Here is a 16,890-nt window from a genome sequence, read left to right as displayed (position 1 = left end):
TTAGCATAAGATAATTGGTTCAATTCTTTATACTGGTGATTCTTGCTATTTCAGAGTAGAATGGACAAGTTGTATTATATGTTTAAAGATGGTGCATGTTGAGAAACTGACTTAGCAAAGAAAAATTATGGAATCCTGCATCTGGTGATTGTCACTTTTAATCACTTCATTCAACCCTTGGTCTTTGCTGCACTAATATGTTGTCTATATATGCTGGAAAGAACATGTTAGTTATTGACAAACATGAGAATGAACTGATGGCTACAAAGTAAAGGAGGAAAAATATTTTTAACTTTTTCTGTAAGTACTTTCAATTTGTATGCGGAATTTTCTTTTAGGAAGGTTAATAAGAGCCCAAAGAGATATATCTGTGCTTAATTGATTAGGTAATGCCTTCTAGAGGGTTTATACTGGTAAAATATTTTTAATATTTTTTGGGAAAATTAGGTACCCATGTATGTGTCAATTACTGTGTTATGTGATGGGTGTTTCAATTCTTTAATATAACAAACAAGATAGTCACTGATTTATGATCTTAAACCTATTTATTTTACAATCTTTCTGTCAGATTGCAAGGGAGGTTTTGGATGCAGCGGCTCAAGTGATTCGTCCAGGTGTAACAACAGATGAAATTGATAGAGTGGTTCATGAGACAACTATTGCTGCTGGTTCATACTTTATAATGCTATTTTCTTATATCTCATTTAAAATTTGCATGATTTGCAAGTGGGGTAGTATTATGTATGGGCATACTTGTAAACTTCTTTTAGTGCCTTGACACCTACTAAAGTTTTGGCCCTTGGGAGGGAGAGGGGTGGGATGCAGTACTCTAGGACCTTATGGAGAAAATGTGTTTATCTGCTTGATGGCAGTAAGACAGTCTCTTATGGAGCTGTATTGGCCAGTAAGACTGATAATTGGAATAGCTAATTCATTTATGGGTTTTTACTACTGCAGGGGGTTATCCATCTCCTCTCAATTATCATTTCTTTCCAAAGTCTTGCTGCACGTAGGTACTTCTTTTGTGTATGTTTGCTTAAGCTTCCTTGGTGTTGTGCATATTAATTAACTGAGATTATTTGTCTTTCTGTTGCAGGTCAGTTAATGAAGTAATCTGTCATGGAATTCCTGATGCCAGGTAAGTGTATTTTTGACCATGTAACACTATTTTATCTTTCTCTTTATCTTTTTGTGCTGATTTCTGGCATCGTTGACTCTCAACCCTTCTGAAACACTAACATTTTATGTCTCTTTCAAACCCAACTTTTAAACAATAACTAAAAGGTTTTCTGTTTTTTAGAATTTTTTATAAATAGATTTTCTAGTATATTAGATTTTTTTATTTTTTGATGACGCTATACCGGTTAAATTGCATTTTATTACTTTTTGGTGGGCATAACACTTCTTTCTGAGGATAGTGTTGTTTGGGAGTGTGGTAAGAAGTTATCCAAGGTTGTATGGGCATTTCCCTTTTACAGAACTTTGCATTATAGTTTCCTGATTTCCATGCTATTGTTTATATTCTTACTTTCAAATATTCATATGCTGTTGTTTGATGTCTGAGAAAAACCTGAATGAAGCCCAACTTGTTTTAATTCTCCAGGAAATTAGAGGATGGCGATATTGTGAATATTGATGTGACTGTGTACTATAAAGGTGTTCATGGTAAGAATTCTAAAACCTTTTTATAAAATAAATTCAAGTGCTACCTAGAAGCTTCATGATTGACTGCTAGTTTTCACATAATGCAGGTGATCTGAATGAAACATACTTTGTGGGAAATGTTGATGAACTGTCTCGTCAATTGGTCCAATGTACATATGAGTGCTTGGAGAAAGCAATATCTATCGGTATGTCTTGGGCTCATTCAAAGTTGTTCTAGGGAAAATGTGGAATCAACTGTAAGAAAGAGTAATTCTGTGGCTCGTAGAATGATTTCTGATGGTTTTCTCAGTGCACTTGTTAACTTCTATTATATAATCAGTTATTCTTGAAATTGCCAAGCATGCCACACTTTTGTTTTTTCTTTTCTGTATGAGAGATCTTTTTAATGAACTCTAATGGCCATTATATGTCAATTCTTTCAGTGAAACCTGGGGTGAGGTATCGTGAAATCGGTGAAGTCATTAATCGCCATGCTTTGATGTCAGGATTCTCTGTGGTAGTGATTTAACTTTGAGTTCACAATTGTAAGTCATTGCCATTGTTATCAACACTGATAAACAACTCTTTTCTTTTTTGCTAAACCAGGTAAAGTCATATTGTGGTCATGGTATTGGAGAGCTGTTCCATTGTGCACCAAATATCCCCCATTATTCAAGTATTTAACCTTGCTTTACAATTTTATATTTTCTACATGACAATCCTTTGTTCCGTGGAATGTGACATAAAGCATAACAACCAATTCATTTCTTAATTGGGTCAAAATGCTCATATTATTTTCTCAGTGAATTATGTTTTTCTTGACCCGAGCAGGAAATAAAGCTGTAGGTGTGATGAAAGCTGGACAGACCTTTACAATTGAACCGATGATTAATGCAGGTACATATATGACTTGTTTATCTTGGTAAACAACCATTAATATGCTTGCTACATATTTTACTCTATTTTATTGATAGGAGTTTGGCGTGATCGGATGTGGCCTGATGGTTGGACAGCTGTGACTGCTGATGGTAAACGAAGTGCTCAGTTTGAGCACACGCTTCTGGTAATTTCTCATATTCACTGTACTTTATTGGATGACTTTTCTATATGCATGGTTCAGCACTGTTTCTTGTAAGGCAATTATGTTGGGCAGTTGAGGTTGAGCAAAGTGTATAGGAAAACCGATGACAATTTGACCTTTGACCCGGGTTTCGGTTTTGTACGGCAATGTCATTGATAATTTAATTATTTATGAATCGGTATAATATGTCACTAAATTGCTCAGTGGTTTTGGTAAAGTCACTATATTTAGTTTTATCTTTAATGAAAATATTTTTGCAGGTTACCGAAACTGGTGTTGAAGTTCTGACGGCAAGATTGCCTTCATCGCCCAATATGTTTCCTTGGCTAAATGCTTAGGTTATGTCATCAACTTACACATTGTAAACTGCTGTCAGAAACTAGCAGTCTTGCATATTTTGTTGAACCATGTAATTTGTGTGAAAATAATTGTTCAAATTTGAATTTAGGTTAAAAGTGTGAAATGGATTTTCCATAGACTATTAGCCTTGTTAAGGGTAAAAAAATAATGAGTTTTTTCAAAATATATTTTAATTTTTTGAGCAGCACAGGTAATGGATAATAAAGGTGACATTACGCTACGCATAGCTTTTGGGCAAATTATCGTAATTAAACTTTTTCTAATGAGAAAAAAATTTGACTTTTCCATAGGATGTGATAATTGATAAATTCATGTAAAATCTCAATTCTTTTTATCGGTTTTGTATACAAATATCGTAACACAGGTGGAAATTCATACTAAATTAAAACGCTTAAGTGAAACTGTTACATTATGATGCCAACAATGTGATTAGTCTCTTATAAATGTAAAATGTTATCCAAAATCATATATCAAGTCTAGATTATGAAGAGAAATGGAGTTAATTAATGGTAGCTAATTGAATATTATAGTTTAAAAACAGAAAATTAAAGCAAGCCATCCACCCATGGGTTAGTAGTAAGGACGAACCGAGGGGGCTGCATGATTTCAACACTTTTGCCCATTATTGTCCTTGGGGGTCATGATGGTTCCCATGAGAATTAATCGAGTTGTATGTAAGTTGGTTCAGACACTCTAATTAACCCAAAAAAATAAATAAATAAATTCAAAGGCAAGCCAGTCAAATAACCCCGCCCAATAGGCATACCTATCCGTTAAATAATTTGACAATGCTTCTTTATTTAGTACTTGTGTCATGTCGTGCCTCACGCAACCAAGTCTTCATCGAGTAATATATATAACTAATTAATACTATAAATACAATTTCCTTTTACAAGTTTATGTATATTAATGTAATATAATTCTTAAATTAGATATCTTAATTAATTTTGTAGTTTCACTCTTTAAAATTTCAATTGTTTCATGTCACATCAATTTATAAATTTCAATTAAACGTAGAAGTAAAGGATGATAAGTAATTTAATAAATTAAATATTATCTGAAATTTGGAGGGCCATCTTAATTAGCCGGCCGGGAAAAAATTTGGATAACACAACTCTGGTCATAGACATGCAGTTTTTGTCATGAATCATGAAGTTTTCAATCTGTATTTTTCTGGTTAGAAAGATAACCTCAAATGGTTGAATTTGATTGGCGAAGTCTGACTCTTCTTATTACTGTACTTAAAACTTGGTCAAAGGGACTTAGTTTTACAGTTACGGGAAGAAGCTTTAATATTCAAAAACCACGTCCTTAAGTTAATTAAACGCCCTAGTCAAAACAATCTAAGTCAATAACGATATGTACCACATAACTAAACCTAAATTTTCCATACCTAATGAGTTTGATTTATTAAACTCTGAGTTTGGAATTGAATTACGATGATGTACGTGAATGAAACACAAATAAGGATCTATAGTGGATTGTTACACTAATACGAGAATTAGTTAAAATATATATAAATTTGATATTTGTTAATGCGTGATTTTTACACCAACGTAACGTACGTGTGAAATGTTGAACAGGCTCAAAGGACACATGTGAATAAAAAGGAAAAGGATAGTAAATGCAATGGGGACAGTTTTTAAAGTGGTTCGGATGCTAAGGTAGCAAATCATACATCCACTGATGCTTATATTGATGATAAGGGTCAGGTCGCTTTTAGCTGGCTGACTTTACAATGACATTACAAGGTATCAAACGCTAATAATTCTAGGGAAAGAGAGAGTAGTTAATCAAGTGTGATAAAATGTGCGAATCCCCTTTAATGAGAGAGGAGCTCCCAATTTATAGTGGGATGCATTGAGGCAATGATCACTAAATCTGTAAGTTGGTGGGATTATCAGTGCAAATCCTTCTTTATGTCACATTGTCCACCTTCCAGAGTGATTTGCGCGATTTAAAGCAGGGATTGAACACGTGGGATCACCACAGCTTCTGGCTGGCCTGACGCACACCCACTATTATGATGAAAGCAGGCTGTGGCTGCACCCATGATCCGACTCTTGTAGGCTGGCTGGTTCTTACGTCAGCCCTTATTTTTTTAGGCATAACAGAAGTCCCCTAGTTTTTAAGGTTCGAGGATAGAACCTTGGAAACTACAAGTTGTGCCGCAGCGGGATGATTCCTGAAAATTCTGAAAATTCTAGCCTGTTTGAGAGTAGGTTGGGATGACACTTTTGTGAACACGACCTCGCATGTTCATTGTTTGCAGGGGACGAGCAACCTGATTTCGTCAGACGCCACCTGTTGTTCTTTTGATATGGGTGCATTCAATGAAGCAGTCCCTGCACTAACAGATGTGTCCTGTACGTGATAAGTGCCAGCAAAACGCATTAAATGCGTTGTATGCTGACACAGTGTGCTTTATCAGAACATTAAATGCGTTATATGTTGGAACGACGCCGCTTATCAGAGCATTAAATGTGGATTTGAGACGCAATTAATGCTCAGAGAGAGATATGGCCGTCGTTTGAGCTGTTTAACGGGAAAGATGAAAGTTCGACTTTATCCAATCGTTTCGCTCACTCTTCCCCGCTGATGAGCGACACGTGGCCTGTGATCAATGGTAAGAAATCTTTGCCGCCCAAACGTTGTTTCGATTCCGGGAAATTCAAACGCCGATTCACACGCTATGAAAACCTCAAATTGTTCTCAGGCAATGTTACTAGAGCCTTTTTCACAGAGAGCAAAAGATTTTCGCAAGCTTGGAACCTTTGTCTTCCAAACTTGCATTTTTCCGGCATTTGAGGTAGAAGCTGTTCTCATACTCCAAGAGGTAAGAACTTCTCTATCGTTGTTTCATTATTTTCATGGTTATATGGCGTCAGTCTTCCGGTAACCCATCGGAGACGAGACGCTTACGTCGGGTTTGAGCCATGAATGGTGGCTTGAATCGTGCTGTTAGGGTTTTCTTTGGGATTTAGGGAGTTTATTTCCTCCCACGTCATCGTACGAAATAGCATACAGCGGCTAAATGACCCTTCTGCTTGTCGCTCTTGTAGACTAGCAAAATGGACCCCTCAACAACTAGATCCGAGCAGTGAATCGGCTCGTCCCCGTAAGGTGCTCCGAGTATCCCTCTCGATGTCTTCTCGGTACTTACCGGGGACGAGCTTGAGAGGGTAATAAAACAGTATGGTATTGAGGTGGACGCTTTCCTCGACGTGGCACACTCATCGCGATACCCGTCAAGTGGCCTGACTGCGATTTCCGAGGAGATCATCAAGGGTGGGGGACTGATCCCCTTCCACCCTTTTATCAGGTCGTTTTTGGACCACTTCGGGGTCGCGCCGATGCAGCTGACTTCAAACGTGTATGTCATTGCCGTTGCAATGTACATCGCGTGCCAGGAGAACAAGATAGGCGAGCTGACCGCGATGGAGCTTGGCTGCTCGTATTTTTTGAGAAAGAGCAAGGACAAGGACTCTTATTACTTGTCCAGGCGACCTACTATCGTCAACGGGATACATAGTTATCCTAGCAACGCAAGGGCCTACGGAACGAAATTTTTCTTCTTTCGATATGATGGCCATTACCGCTTCCAGGAATCGAGTAGGCCTCGTTCTCTCTTTTTTTTTTTTTTTTTTTTTGATAAACTCATTGCATTCGAAGTGTGCTCTGTCTAACAACCTGATTCCTTTCTTATAGTTAACAAGACGACCGACTTAGGGCTACTCTTCGATAGAGGTAGGATCGTGCACTTTGGCTCCCTACCCGAGGACAAGCACGACGCGAAGAAACTCGTGACGACAGCGAATTTACGGAAATATGGTTTCTTCAACACAAACGCGTCGTTAGAGCCCCCACTGAGTAAGTCCTGCTAACTGATTCTTTTCTGGTCATGAAGTAGAATACCTTTGCTAACGATACTTTGCATGCAGCAACCATGCCTCCGAAGGAGTCAGAGCAGCCGCGACGAAGGCCGCTCAATTTTCCTCGGTCGAAAAAAGCCAAGGCGACCGATGTTGCTCCGACCATCCCCTCGATTGAAGGCGCAACATTGGGCCAACCGACGCGACCTTCTGTAACTTCTTAGCCACAGCCGTCAGAGGACGATCCAATGCGAACCACGAAGGTCTCCTAGCCGTCGCCTGCTCGCCTGAGGATGAAGACAATGGCTCAGCGAAAGAAGAGGAGGCAGATTTAGGTCGAAGAGTCGGAGACCGAATCTTAGGCCGAGCAGCTCAAGAGGTCGCAAAAGGACGTCGAAAGAAGGTCAGGTAAGGAACCGATGGACGACACGACCACTGTTGAAGACGCGAAGAAGGATACTCCAATGTTGGACTCGCTGGGGAACCTGCCGGAGTACCTGTAGCCGGTGGTCTACACTTTATTGCACCCATTTCTTTGGCCAACCGCAACCCAGCGAGCAGAGCTTCATACTCGGCCTCATTGTTGGTTGCCTTGAATCCGAACCGAAGAATGCCATGAACGCGAGCCCCTTCGGGGCTCAAAAGGAGAAGACCTACACCGGCCCTCTTTTTGTTTGATGATCCGTCGACGTAGAGACTCCAGGTCGACAGATTCTGAGCAGTTTTCTCGATGGCTTCGCTAGGCTGTTGCTCTAATTCACTTGGAAGATAGGAAAATTCAGAGATGAAGTCAGCAACTGTCTGCCATTTGATAGTCGATCTTGGCTTGTACTTCAGATTGAACTGACTCAATTCCATGGCCCATTAAAGCAATTTACCCGATGCCTCTGGCTTTTGGAGGACTTGCCTGAGTGAGTAATTAGTCATCACATGGATAGTATGGGTGTGGAAGTAGGGTCACAGCTTTCTGGAAGCGATCAGCAGGGCATAGGCTAATCGCTCCATTTTCGGATACCACATCTCGGCATCCGTTAGACTGCTCGCATAGTACACTGGCCATTGTACATTTTCCTCTTCCTGAATTAGGGCTGCACTGACTGCGAACTAAGAGACGGACAGATACAGGAGTAGGATCTCTTGCGAAAAAGGCTTGGACAGGAGAGGTGGTTTCCCGAGGTGTTCTTTTATACTTTGGAACGCCTATTCACACTCGAGAGTCCACTCGAACTTCTTGTTGGCCTTTAGAACATTGAAGAACGGTAGGCAGTGGTCTGTTAGCCTCGATATGAAGCGACTTAGTGCCGCTATTCGCCCATTAAGACTCATGACCTGTTTTTTGCTGGTCGGGCTTTCCATATTGAGCAGAACTTGAATTTTCTCAGGGTTTATTTCTATCCCTCGTTGGTTAAGCATGTATCCTAGAAATTTCCCTGAAGATACTCCGAACGAATACTTGAGAGGATTCAGTTTCATTCTGTACAGTCGGAGGATATCAAACATCTCAGCGAGATGCGCAATGTGATCTGAGGCAACATGGGATTTGATCAGCATGTCATCCACATAGACCTCCATTGTTTTTTCGATCTGGTCGAAGAACATCCGGCTAACCAACCGCTGGTAGGTTGCGCCAGCATTCTTGAGGTCGAAGGGCATAACTTTGTAGCAATACAGCCCCCGGTCTGTGATAAAAGACGTATGCTATTCGTCTAACGCGTACATCAGAATTTGATTATATCCAGAGTACGCGTCCATAAAACTTAGCAGCTCGTGCCCTGAGGTGGCATCCACGAGCTGGTCAATTCTTGGCAGAGGAAACTATCTTTAGGATAGGCCTTGTTGAGGTCGCTGAAGTCGACACAGGTTCACCACTTGCGATTGGGCTTCCTTACCAGAACCTGGTTGACAACCCAGATCGGGTAGAGTGCCTCTCAGATGGACCTGTTTCGGAGGAGGTTGTCCACCTCTAATTTCAAGGTGGCATATCGCTCTGGATCCATTGCTCTTCTTTTCTGGCTAACTTGCTTGGCTTCGCTGTTAATGTTTAACGCATGGCAAATGATGTCTGAGCTGATCCCGACCATATCCGCATGCGACCAGGCGAACACATCGATATTTTCTTTCAGGAAGCTGATCAGTTCGGAGGCGAGCTGGGGGTTGAGACTGCTCCCAATCCTTAACACATGGCTCGGCTCGGCTCAGCTCGGCTCCTTCAGGTCGATCGACACTTCGGACAAATCCCTAGCTGGGCCGCTGGAAGGGCTTTCCTGAATTCGAGGATCCATATTATCCTCTGCTGGGCCAGGCTGTGGCTCGATCCAGCTGATGGCCATAGCCTGTCGGGGAATACATCACGAAATGCCCTTCCCTTTACACGCCATCTGCACCGCTTTTATGTAGCAGTCGCGAGATGCGCTTTGCGATTCGCTTACTTCCCCTATCCCTGTCAGGGTGGAGAACTTCATCTTGAGATGGTATATGAAAGTGACTGCCTTGAAGCTTCTCAATAGAGGTCGCCCCAAGATTCCATTGAAGGTAGATGGGCAATCCATGACCAAGAATTCGGTAACCTTAGTCACTTCGTCATAGTCACCCAGCGTGACCGGAAGTTGGATCGTTCCTTTGGGGATTAGGTGGTCCACTGTAAAGCCATAAAGAGGGATCGAGGCGAGCTTCAGGTTGGCCTCGTCCAAGTTTATTCTTTCGAAAGCGGTCTGGAACAGGATGTTCACAGCAATTCCATTGTCCACTAGCATTCTGCGGACGTTATGGTGCCCTATGAGGGGCGTGATCACAAGGGCGTCGTCGTGAGGATGATGCAAACGGGCTGCCTCCTTCTCATAGAAGGTGATTGGCTCCTCTTTGTGGACCTTTTGTGGCGCTGCGATGTGTTCATCACCCTGATTGGGTCGTGATGAGCTTCGCGAGCATATCTTTTTTGTGCACCTCGCGTGTTTCCCGCGAGGTGTGGTCCTCTAAAGATTATGTTAACACTACTATACCCTTTGCGATCACGACGCTTTTTCCCTTGCTCCCCTTGGCTTTTCTCTTGCGCGGGAGCAGAGTCGTCAATATACTCCTTGAAGTGCCCTTTCTTGATGAGCTCTTCGATTGCTTGTTTTAGAGCTCGGCACTCATCAGTGTGATACCCGTTGTCCCGATGGAAGCTACAATAATTTTTATTATTTCTGGCTGTCGCAGGAGTTTTCATGGGCTCGGGCTCCCCGAGCAGACTGGCTTCCTCAGATTTATCAAGAATGGCTGATACAGACGCATTTGGTGGAGTATATTGGTTTCTGTCGTGATCGCGACAAGGAACAAAAGCATAAGACTTTTTGTGCTCGTAGAGAGGTTTCTTCCCTTTTCGCTGATCGTTAGCGTCCCCTCTGCGATCAGCTCTTCTACTTTCACCCAGACCAAATGTATTGCCTGAAGCGCCAGGGTCGCAATGGCGGAGTGCCGCCAATGAATTTTCTATCTAGAGGTACTTCTCCGCAAGGTTATAGAATCCTGTGAGGGAAACATCATCCTCAGCCTGTAATTCTTTCCACAAGTCGGTTTGTGGACGAACTCCGGCTATGATGAGAGTCCGAACAGACTCCTTGGGAGTATGAGCCACCTTGTTGAGTTCTCTATGGAAACGATCAATGTAGGACTGGAGGGATTCATCCCTTTCTTGCCTTATATTGCTGAGGTAGCTCAAAGGCATCGAAAACTTTCGATTCGCTTGAAAATGCCTTAGGAACGTCGTGCTCATCTGAGGCCATGAACTGATTGATCCCGCTGGGAGTGACCTGAACCACCGTTTGGCATGTGAGGTCAACGTCACTGCCAAACAGCGGCATTTTGCTAAATCTGAGACCTGGTGAAGCTCCATCAGGTCGTTAAATTCATATAAATGATCATGTGGATCAGAATTTCCATCAAACTCCCGCATGTCGGGCATCCTGAATCCTGGTGGGAGTGGAGCCACTAACACTTCGGGAGAGAAGGGGGATGCAGATGCGACCTGCCCCTACTCATTTTGTTGAGCTCTTAGTCTGTCTAGAGCTCGCTGTAACTCCTCAATTTACGGCAATGGAGCCGCTTGGGGGTTACTTTCACCCATGCAAGTTTTATTTTCGCGGTTACGATTGAGGAATGTCTGGAGGTCGGGTTCCTCTTCGCCTTGGCCGGCGGTTCCGGCCACTCTCGACACACGCTGGCTAAAGGCGTGTGATGGCGATGAAAGGTGCGGGGTATTTTCACGACCTTCGCGATGGTAAGAATAGCCCGGCGAAGTGTGAAACCCTTTCGCACGGTGACGATCAGGATTGTTTTGCTGGCGGTGATAAGAATCGCCCCGTCCAGCACTTTTATGGGTGTATACTTGCGACGTGGCATGGGACAGCTCAGGCTGCGTCTTTTCACCGAGTCTCAACGAGACTGGTATTCTGTTTGGGACGCGGTCGGTGTTTGCTGGCCCTTTGGAGCCCGTGGGCTTGTTTTTTGCCACTTGCTTACCCTTTCGTCTATGCGCTGCAGTGCTCGCGGCACGGGCTATTTCCCTTTGCCGCGCTTTCGCGCGACCTGCAGGCATTTTTGGCAGTTGCACTGTCGCAGCTGACTTGGATGGCGTGCCTTGGTCCAAACGATCCAACCTTTGGTTGACCGTCTAGAGAGTATTGTCAAACCTCTCCAGGTAACTTCTTATAGCGAGGTCAAGCTGTGAACTTGACGGGATATCTCCTGCAGCATTTTGCGGGGCTGAAGGTTTTTTGGAAGAAGTGTCCCTCTGAACTTGGGGGAGCCCCTCAGCGCCCTAGTTGGTTTGCTCAGGTTTTGGTTGGCGGGCCATTTGTTGTTGTAGGACCGGTAAGTTGGAGATTCTTCTGATGAAAGGTGAACACTAAATGAGGCCCTCCTTCTAGCGCCAAACTGTTGATGCGTGATTTTTACACCAACGAAACGCACGTGTGAAATGTTGAGCAGGCTCAAAGGACACACGTGAATAAAAAGGAAAAAGATAGTAAATGCAATGGGGACAGTTTTTGAAGTGGTTCGGATGCTAAGGTAGCAAATCCTACGTCCACTGATGCTTATATTGATGATAAGGGTCAGGTCGCTTTTAGCTGGCTTACTTTACAATGACATTACAAAGTATCAAACGCTAATAATTCTAGGGAAAGAGAGAGTAGTTAATCAAGTGTGATAAAATGTGCGAATCCCCTTTAATGAGAGAGGAGCTCCCAATTTATAGTGAGATGCATTGAGGCAATGATCACTAAATCTGTAAGTTGATGAAATTATCTATGCGAATCCTTCTTTATGTCACATTGTCCACCTTCCAGAGTGATTTGCGCGATTTAGAGTAGGGATTGAACACGTGGGATCACCACAGCTTCTGGCTGGCCTGACGCGCACCCACTATTCTGACGAAAGCAGACTGTGATTGTACCCATGATCTGACTTTTGCAGGCTGGCTGGTTCTTACGTCAACCGTTATTTTTTTTAGGCATAACAATATTATATTTAATAAAATACATAATTATACAAATATTATATTAACAATTATTCGCGTCTATACGAATTCAAGTACTGAATTGGTCGGTCATGATCGATGGACATACACGAGTACGTGTGCACGTCTGTTAAGATTTGCCCAAAAAGGAACAAAACAAGATTCCGTGCCCGAGTTGAGTACAAGTTCAGTATAGATTGGGTAGCCGTCAAACTTTTGAAAGTACTAAATTAGGCTCCGTTTGGATTAAAAGTGATTTAAAATTTGGTGATCAATATAATAATCCACAAAATCACAACCATAATAACATCATTATCATGATCAAATTTAGTTTTGATTTGACTTTCTTTGTAGACGAAAATACTAGAGCTAACTTCTGTCTTGATAATTCAAAAGACGTAGCAGCCCAGGGCAAAATCAGGGATAGTTCGTAGTAGATCACCAACATTGAATTGGTTGATTTTTGACTCATCAAAAATCATGATATCCCCCAGTTGGCTATCTTCAGATGAAGTTTATTCCTTCACGTATGTGTGAACTGTAAAGTGAATATTCATGTACACACATCTTCAGAACCCGAAAAATAATTATAGAATCAGCCTTGATTTAATCTTTTCAGATTTTTTAGCTACCATGAAAGCCACACTGAAGTGAACTCTCAATCTCTATCGTGCATGTGACAATTCGTCGTTCATAATTTGGTAAGAAAAACAATACCCAATTAAATGAGAATTCTACGGGGTCTCTTTCAGAAAAAGTCTATTGAGAAGACTGGAAAGACAAGTCCTGTTCTTTGACCTTTGAAAAACGGAAAAGGGAAGTTTTTACCTATGCGTTCAAGTTCAACAAATCTTGTGTTTGTATGGACAAAATTCAATCTTCAAGATAAGCGTTGCCAACAGTAGCCAACATGTCGCTCGTCCAGAATGCCAAATCACTCGTGCCTAAACTCTAATTTTGACACGTTCTTGATAAACAGCTTTAGCCTTTGGGTTCATATCAGTAAATGCTTCCCTCACCGCCTGCTGCAACCTGTAAGCACGTTTAATTTTGAGGTTATAATATTTTCTTTTTTTTTTTTTGGTGTTCATTACAAACAGTATTACGTTAATTAACGATTCAATTACGTTTGTGATGGACACCCATGAAAGCTTAAGTGATAGGCCAAAAGCAGACCCTTGGCTACTACGGTCCATGTGTTATCGTGTTTGCTTCTTCACCTCGTTCCATAAATGAAAACAAACAATTTAATGAGATAAGTTAACGCATGATATCATCACTCGATCTTTACAACAAAAGGTCTAAAGAACAAGTAATCCAAGTTATAAAAATTTAACAATTCAATTACATTTATGATACCCATGAAAACGAAGGACACTTGATCCTCCAAAAGCAGGCACTTGGCTACGACGGTCCATGTGTAATTGTGTTTGCTTCTTCACTCAGTACCATAGATGAAAACAAACTGTTAAATGAGATAAGTTGTTGCATGTCAATATCACTCTTTATACGAAAATGTCTACTTCTGTTGTTACCTTTCTCTTCCTTCTAGCCATGGCTACTACCACCTCTTGCACTCAAGAATTGGAGGTGGTTCAAATGGCCCGATCCACGGTCTTGCAAGCGAGGAACTGGGCTCGGGCTTCTGTTACACCAAATGGGTTAGAGTTGGACCAAGATTTGAATTCTCATAACGAGGCTTTAACTGATTGTGCTAAGCTCTATGGTGAGAGTGAGTCCAGGCTCGGTCGTTTGCTTGCGGGTGAGAACCACACACTTGATGATGCTCGTGCGTGGCTAAGCAGCGCGCTGGCGCACCACAGGACTTGCTTGGATGGATTGGAAGAGAGGGGATATGTTCAATCCCATGCAGAGACTCATAATTTGACTATGTTTCTCAGTGAAGCCTTGCAACTGCATAGGAAGAAGGTCAGAAGGGGTAAGAAGCTCACTTGGTCCCAACAATTATTTGCCTACAAAAATTTTAAGCTCTGATTTCCTTCTATGTAAATATTTCTCTGTGTTTTAGACTCCAGTTAAACTTAAGCATGGAGTGAAAATGGTCGAACATTTTCAAGTTAAAATTAAATTGTCTCCTGAACTATTCTATTCTAGTACAAGTAAACAATATTGAAACTATTAAGTAGACTATAAAGCAAAAGCTTTAATTTCTTATTGACTTGCTGATTTTTCAGGACCACCGGGCCCAGGTAAAGCAAGTTTCAATCAAAATGGTGGAATTTTAGCGTCATGGAGTCCAGCAACTTCCAAGGCAGACTTTGTTGTTGCACAAGATGGCTCTGGCACACACAGAACAATTATTGAAGCATTGGCTGCACTCGGCAGAATGGGTAATAGGCGACCCCAAAGAGTAATAATCCACGTAAAACCCGGAGTGTATAATGAAAAGGCGGATATCAAACATCACATGAAGAACATAATGTTTGTTGGCGATGGCATTGGTAGAAACATTGTTACTGGCAGCCGAAATGTCCCAGATGCTTCTACCACCTCAACCTCAGCCACATTTGGTAAGAATACATTGACTTAGCGAAAATCCATTCAAGTTTATGCAGTTCGATTTTATTAATTGGGTCGTGTTCATGGGCAGGTGTATCAGGGGATGGGTTTTGGGCAAGGGACATGACATTTCAGAACACGGCTGGTCCCCATAAACACCAAGCAGTGGCTCTACGAGTCAGCTCAGACCTCTCAGTTTTTTATCGTTGCAGTTTTATAGGTCACCAAGATACACTCTATGTGCTCTCTTTAAGACAAATTTATCGTGATTGTCAAATACATGGTACCATTGATTTCATATTTGGTGATGCCATAGCAGTGTTTCAAAACTGCGACATCTTTATAAGAAGACCAATTGATCACCAAGCAACTATGATAACAGCACAAGGAAGAGACGATCCCAATGAAAACACAGGACTTTCAATTCAAGGACCGCGTGTTAGGCCATCTCATGAATTTATTGCCGTCCAACATTTGTTCACGAATTACTTAGGCAGGCCATGGAAAAAATACTCCAGGACAACATTCATAAAGACGGACCTTGGTAGAATTATACATCCAAAGGGTTGGACAGAATGGGATGGGAGTTTTGCTCTTTCCACACTGTATTATGCAGAGTATTTAAATACAGGGGCTGGTGCCTTTACTGAAAATAGGGTGAATTGGCCCGGTTTTCGTGTGCTCAATAGTCCCCAGCAGGCTAGCCCTTTTTCTGTGAGAAGGTTCATTCAGGGGAACTCATGGATCCGTGCCACAGGTGTGCCGTTTTGGCCTGAAATATAAAAAGGGCTTCTTCACCACTACTTTGTCTCATACCACATATATAAGTTATGTAATAATGGCTCTATTTTCTGAGTTGCCACTAAATCCATAAGTTTTCTAGTTAATTAACTTACGGTAATGGAATGGTCTATGGAAACATTTGAAGGGATTTAGAATCGAGTTTAATTGCATTATGATTAAAAATAAGAATAAAACTTTGCAGTTTAGTTTAATACAAGCATAAGAAATTTTTACGGAATTCCTTAAAAATTGTATTTATCCTATATTATTTAGTTGACTGTCGTGATATATATAATTAAACTATTCGATTCTTTGGATTAACTTTAAGAAATAAGTTATGCTCAAATCCACTTATCTGGAGGGGCTGGGCCCTCCCCCTTGAACTACCTCTTGGGACGGCGGGTCTTTGAGAGCTAACGGAGTGCCCATGTGGCATATATATTTCTACCTAGTATAAATGTTCCGAAAATCGGACTGGACTATGATTTGTTCAAGGGTTTGGTTTTTGGTTTGACCGGTTTGATCGGTCAGTTGGACCGTATTCTATAAAATTATATTTTAATCTCTGAATGTTTGAAATTCATCAAAAACACCCCTAAAATACTCCCTTAAGGTTTGAAATCTGTCCAAAATACCTTGTCATGCGAAGAGACTGGTGTTGGTGGCGGCAGCGACAATCGACGGCCAATCGAGGTTTGGAATCATGTGGCTTTTGATGTGTAGGTGCCGACGAATCTGATGGTGGTGCTAGGGAGTTCCATCGGCGCCGAAACTTGCCGGAATCAACAAAAGAAGTCTGACGGTCGCGTGAACTTTAGGTGGACAACGAGCGACGAAGGCTAGATGACGGTGACTGAAAATGGCTGGGTTTTGCCATAGAGATACCGCCAAGTCCAATAGTGGTGTTTTCTCCCTTGAACGATGTCGGAATCTGGTGAGTTTTGAGCTACGATTAGATCGTAATTCGATACTATTCCAGCGTTCAACAACAATCCAATCCGGTTTGAAGCAAATTAACGGTTTTTATATAATACTAGACTGGATATGCCATCGGTTACTGGTCAAATTAGTCCGATCAAACGGTCCAGTCTGATTTTCAGAACATTGCCTAGTAATTCACTTGTAACTTGCTG

General features: G+C 41.7%; 2 protein-coding genes across 2 annotated transcripts in view; both read left to right on the top strand.

Annotated features, from left to right (window-relative positions):
- LOC116128103 (methionine aminopeptidase 1A-like) overlaps positions 1 to 3,214 on the top strand; it is a 28,965-nt gene extending 25,751 nt beyond the window's left edge. Inside the window, exons 8-17 of the mRNA XM_031413776.1 lie at positions 569 to 668; positions 958 to 1,009; positions 1,097 to 1,138; positions 1,604 to 1,665; positions 1,752 to 1,850; positions 2,088 to 2,161; positions 2,251 to 2,320; positions 2,476 to 2,541; positions 2,619 to 2,707; positions 2,986 to 3,214. Of these exons, the coding sequence (XP_031269636.1) occupies positions 569 to 668; positions 958 to 1,009; positions 1,097 to 1,138; positions 1,604 to 1,665; positions 1,752 to 1,850; positions 2,088 to 2,161; positions 2,251 to 2,320; positions 2,476 to 2,541; positions 2,619 to 2,707; positions 2,986 to 3,063 (732 nt within the window). The 3' untranslated portion in view covers positions 3,064 to 3,214. The remainder of the gene's footprint in view (positions 1 to 568; positions 669 to 957; positions 1,010 to 1,096; positions 1,139 to 1,603; positions 1,666 to 1,751; positions 1,851 to 2,087; positions 2,162 to 2,250; positions 2,321 to 2,475; positions 2,542 to 2,618; positions 2,708 to 2,985) is intronic.
- A 10,794-nt stretch (positions 3,215 to 14,008) lies between these two features.
- LOC116128101 (probable pectinesterase/pectinesterase inhibitor 36) lies at positions 14,009 to 15,757 on the top strand. Its single transcript, XM_031413774.1, has 3 exons — positions 14,009 to 14,393; positions 14,650 to 14,985; positions 15,066 to 15,757. The coding sequence occupies exons 1-3, from the start codon at positions 14,009 to 14,011 to the stop codon at positions 15,755 to 15,757; spliced, it is 1,413 nt and encodes a 470-aa protein (XP_031269634.1).
- The last annotated feature ends 1,133 nt before the right edge of the window (positions 15,758 to 16,890 follow it).

This window comes from Pistacia vera, unplaced genomic scaffold (genome assembly GCF_008641045.1).
Source record: "Pistacia vera cultivar Batoury unplaced genomic scaffold, PisVer_v2 Contig197, whole genome shotgun sequence".
In the NCBI taxonomy this organism is placed as follows: domain Eukaryota; kingdom Viridiplantae; phylum Streptophyta; class Magnoliopsida; order Sapindales; family Anacardiaceae; genus Pistacia; species Pistacia vera.
Note: the sequence above shows the minus strand (reverse complement) of the source record. Positions and strands in the feature narration are given on the sequence as shown.

Bases quoted from the DNA above. Each gene is read 5' to 3' on its own strand.
- LOC116128101 (XM_031413774.1), top strand. From the start codon at position 14,009: ATGGCTACTACCACCTCTTGCACTCAAGAATTGGAGGTGGTTCAAATG. The intron at 14,394-14,649 runs GTAAGAAGCTCA...CTGATTTTTCAG, and splicing joins TAGGAAGAAGGTCAGAAGGG to GACCACCGGGCCCAGGTAAA. The intron at 14,986-15,065 runs GTAAGAATACAT...GTTCATGGGCAG, and splicing joins CTCAACCTCAGCCACATTTG to GTGTATCAGGGGATGGGTTT.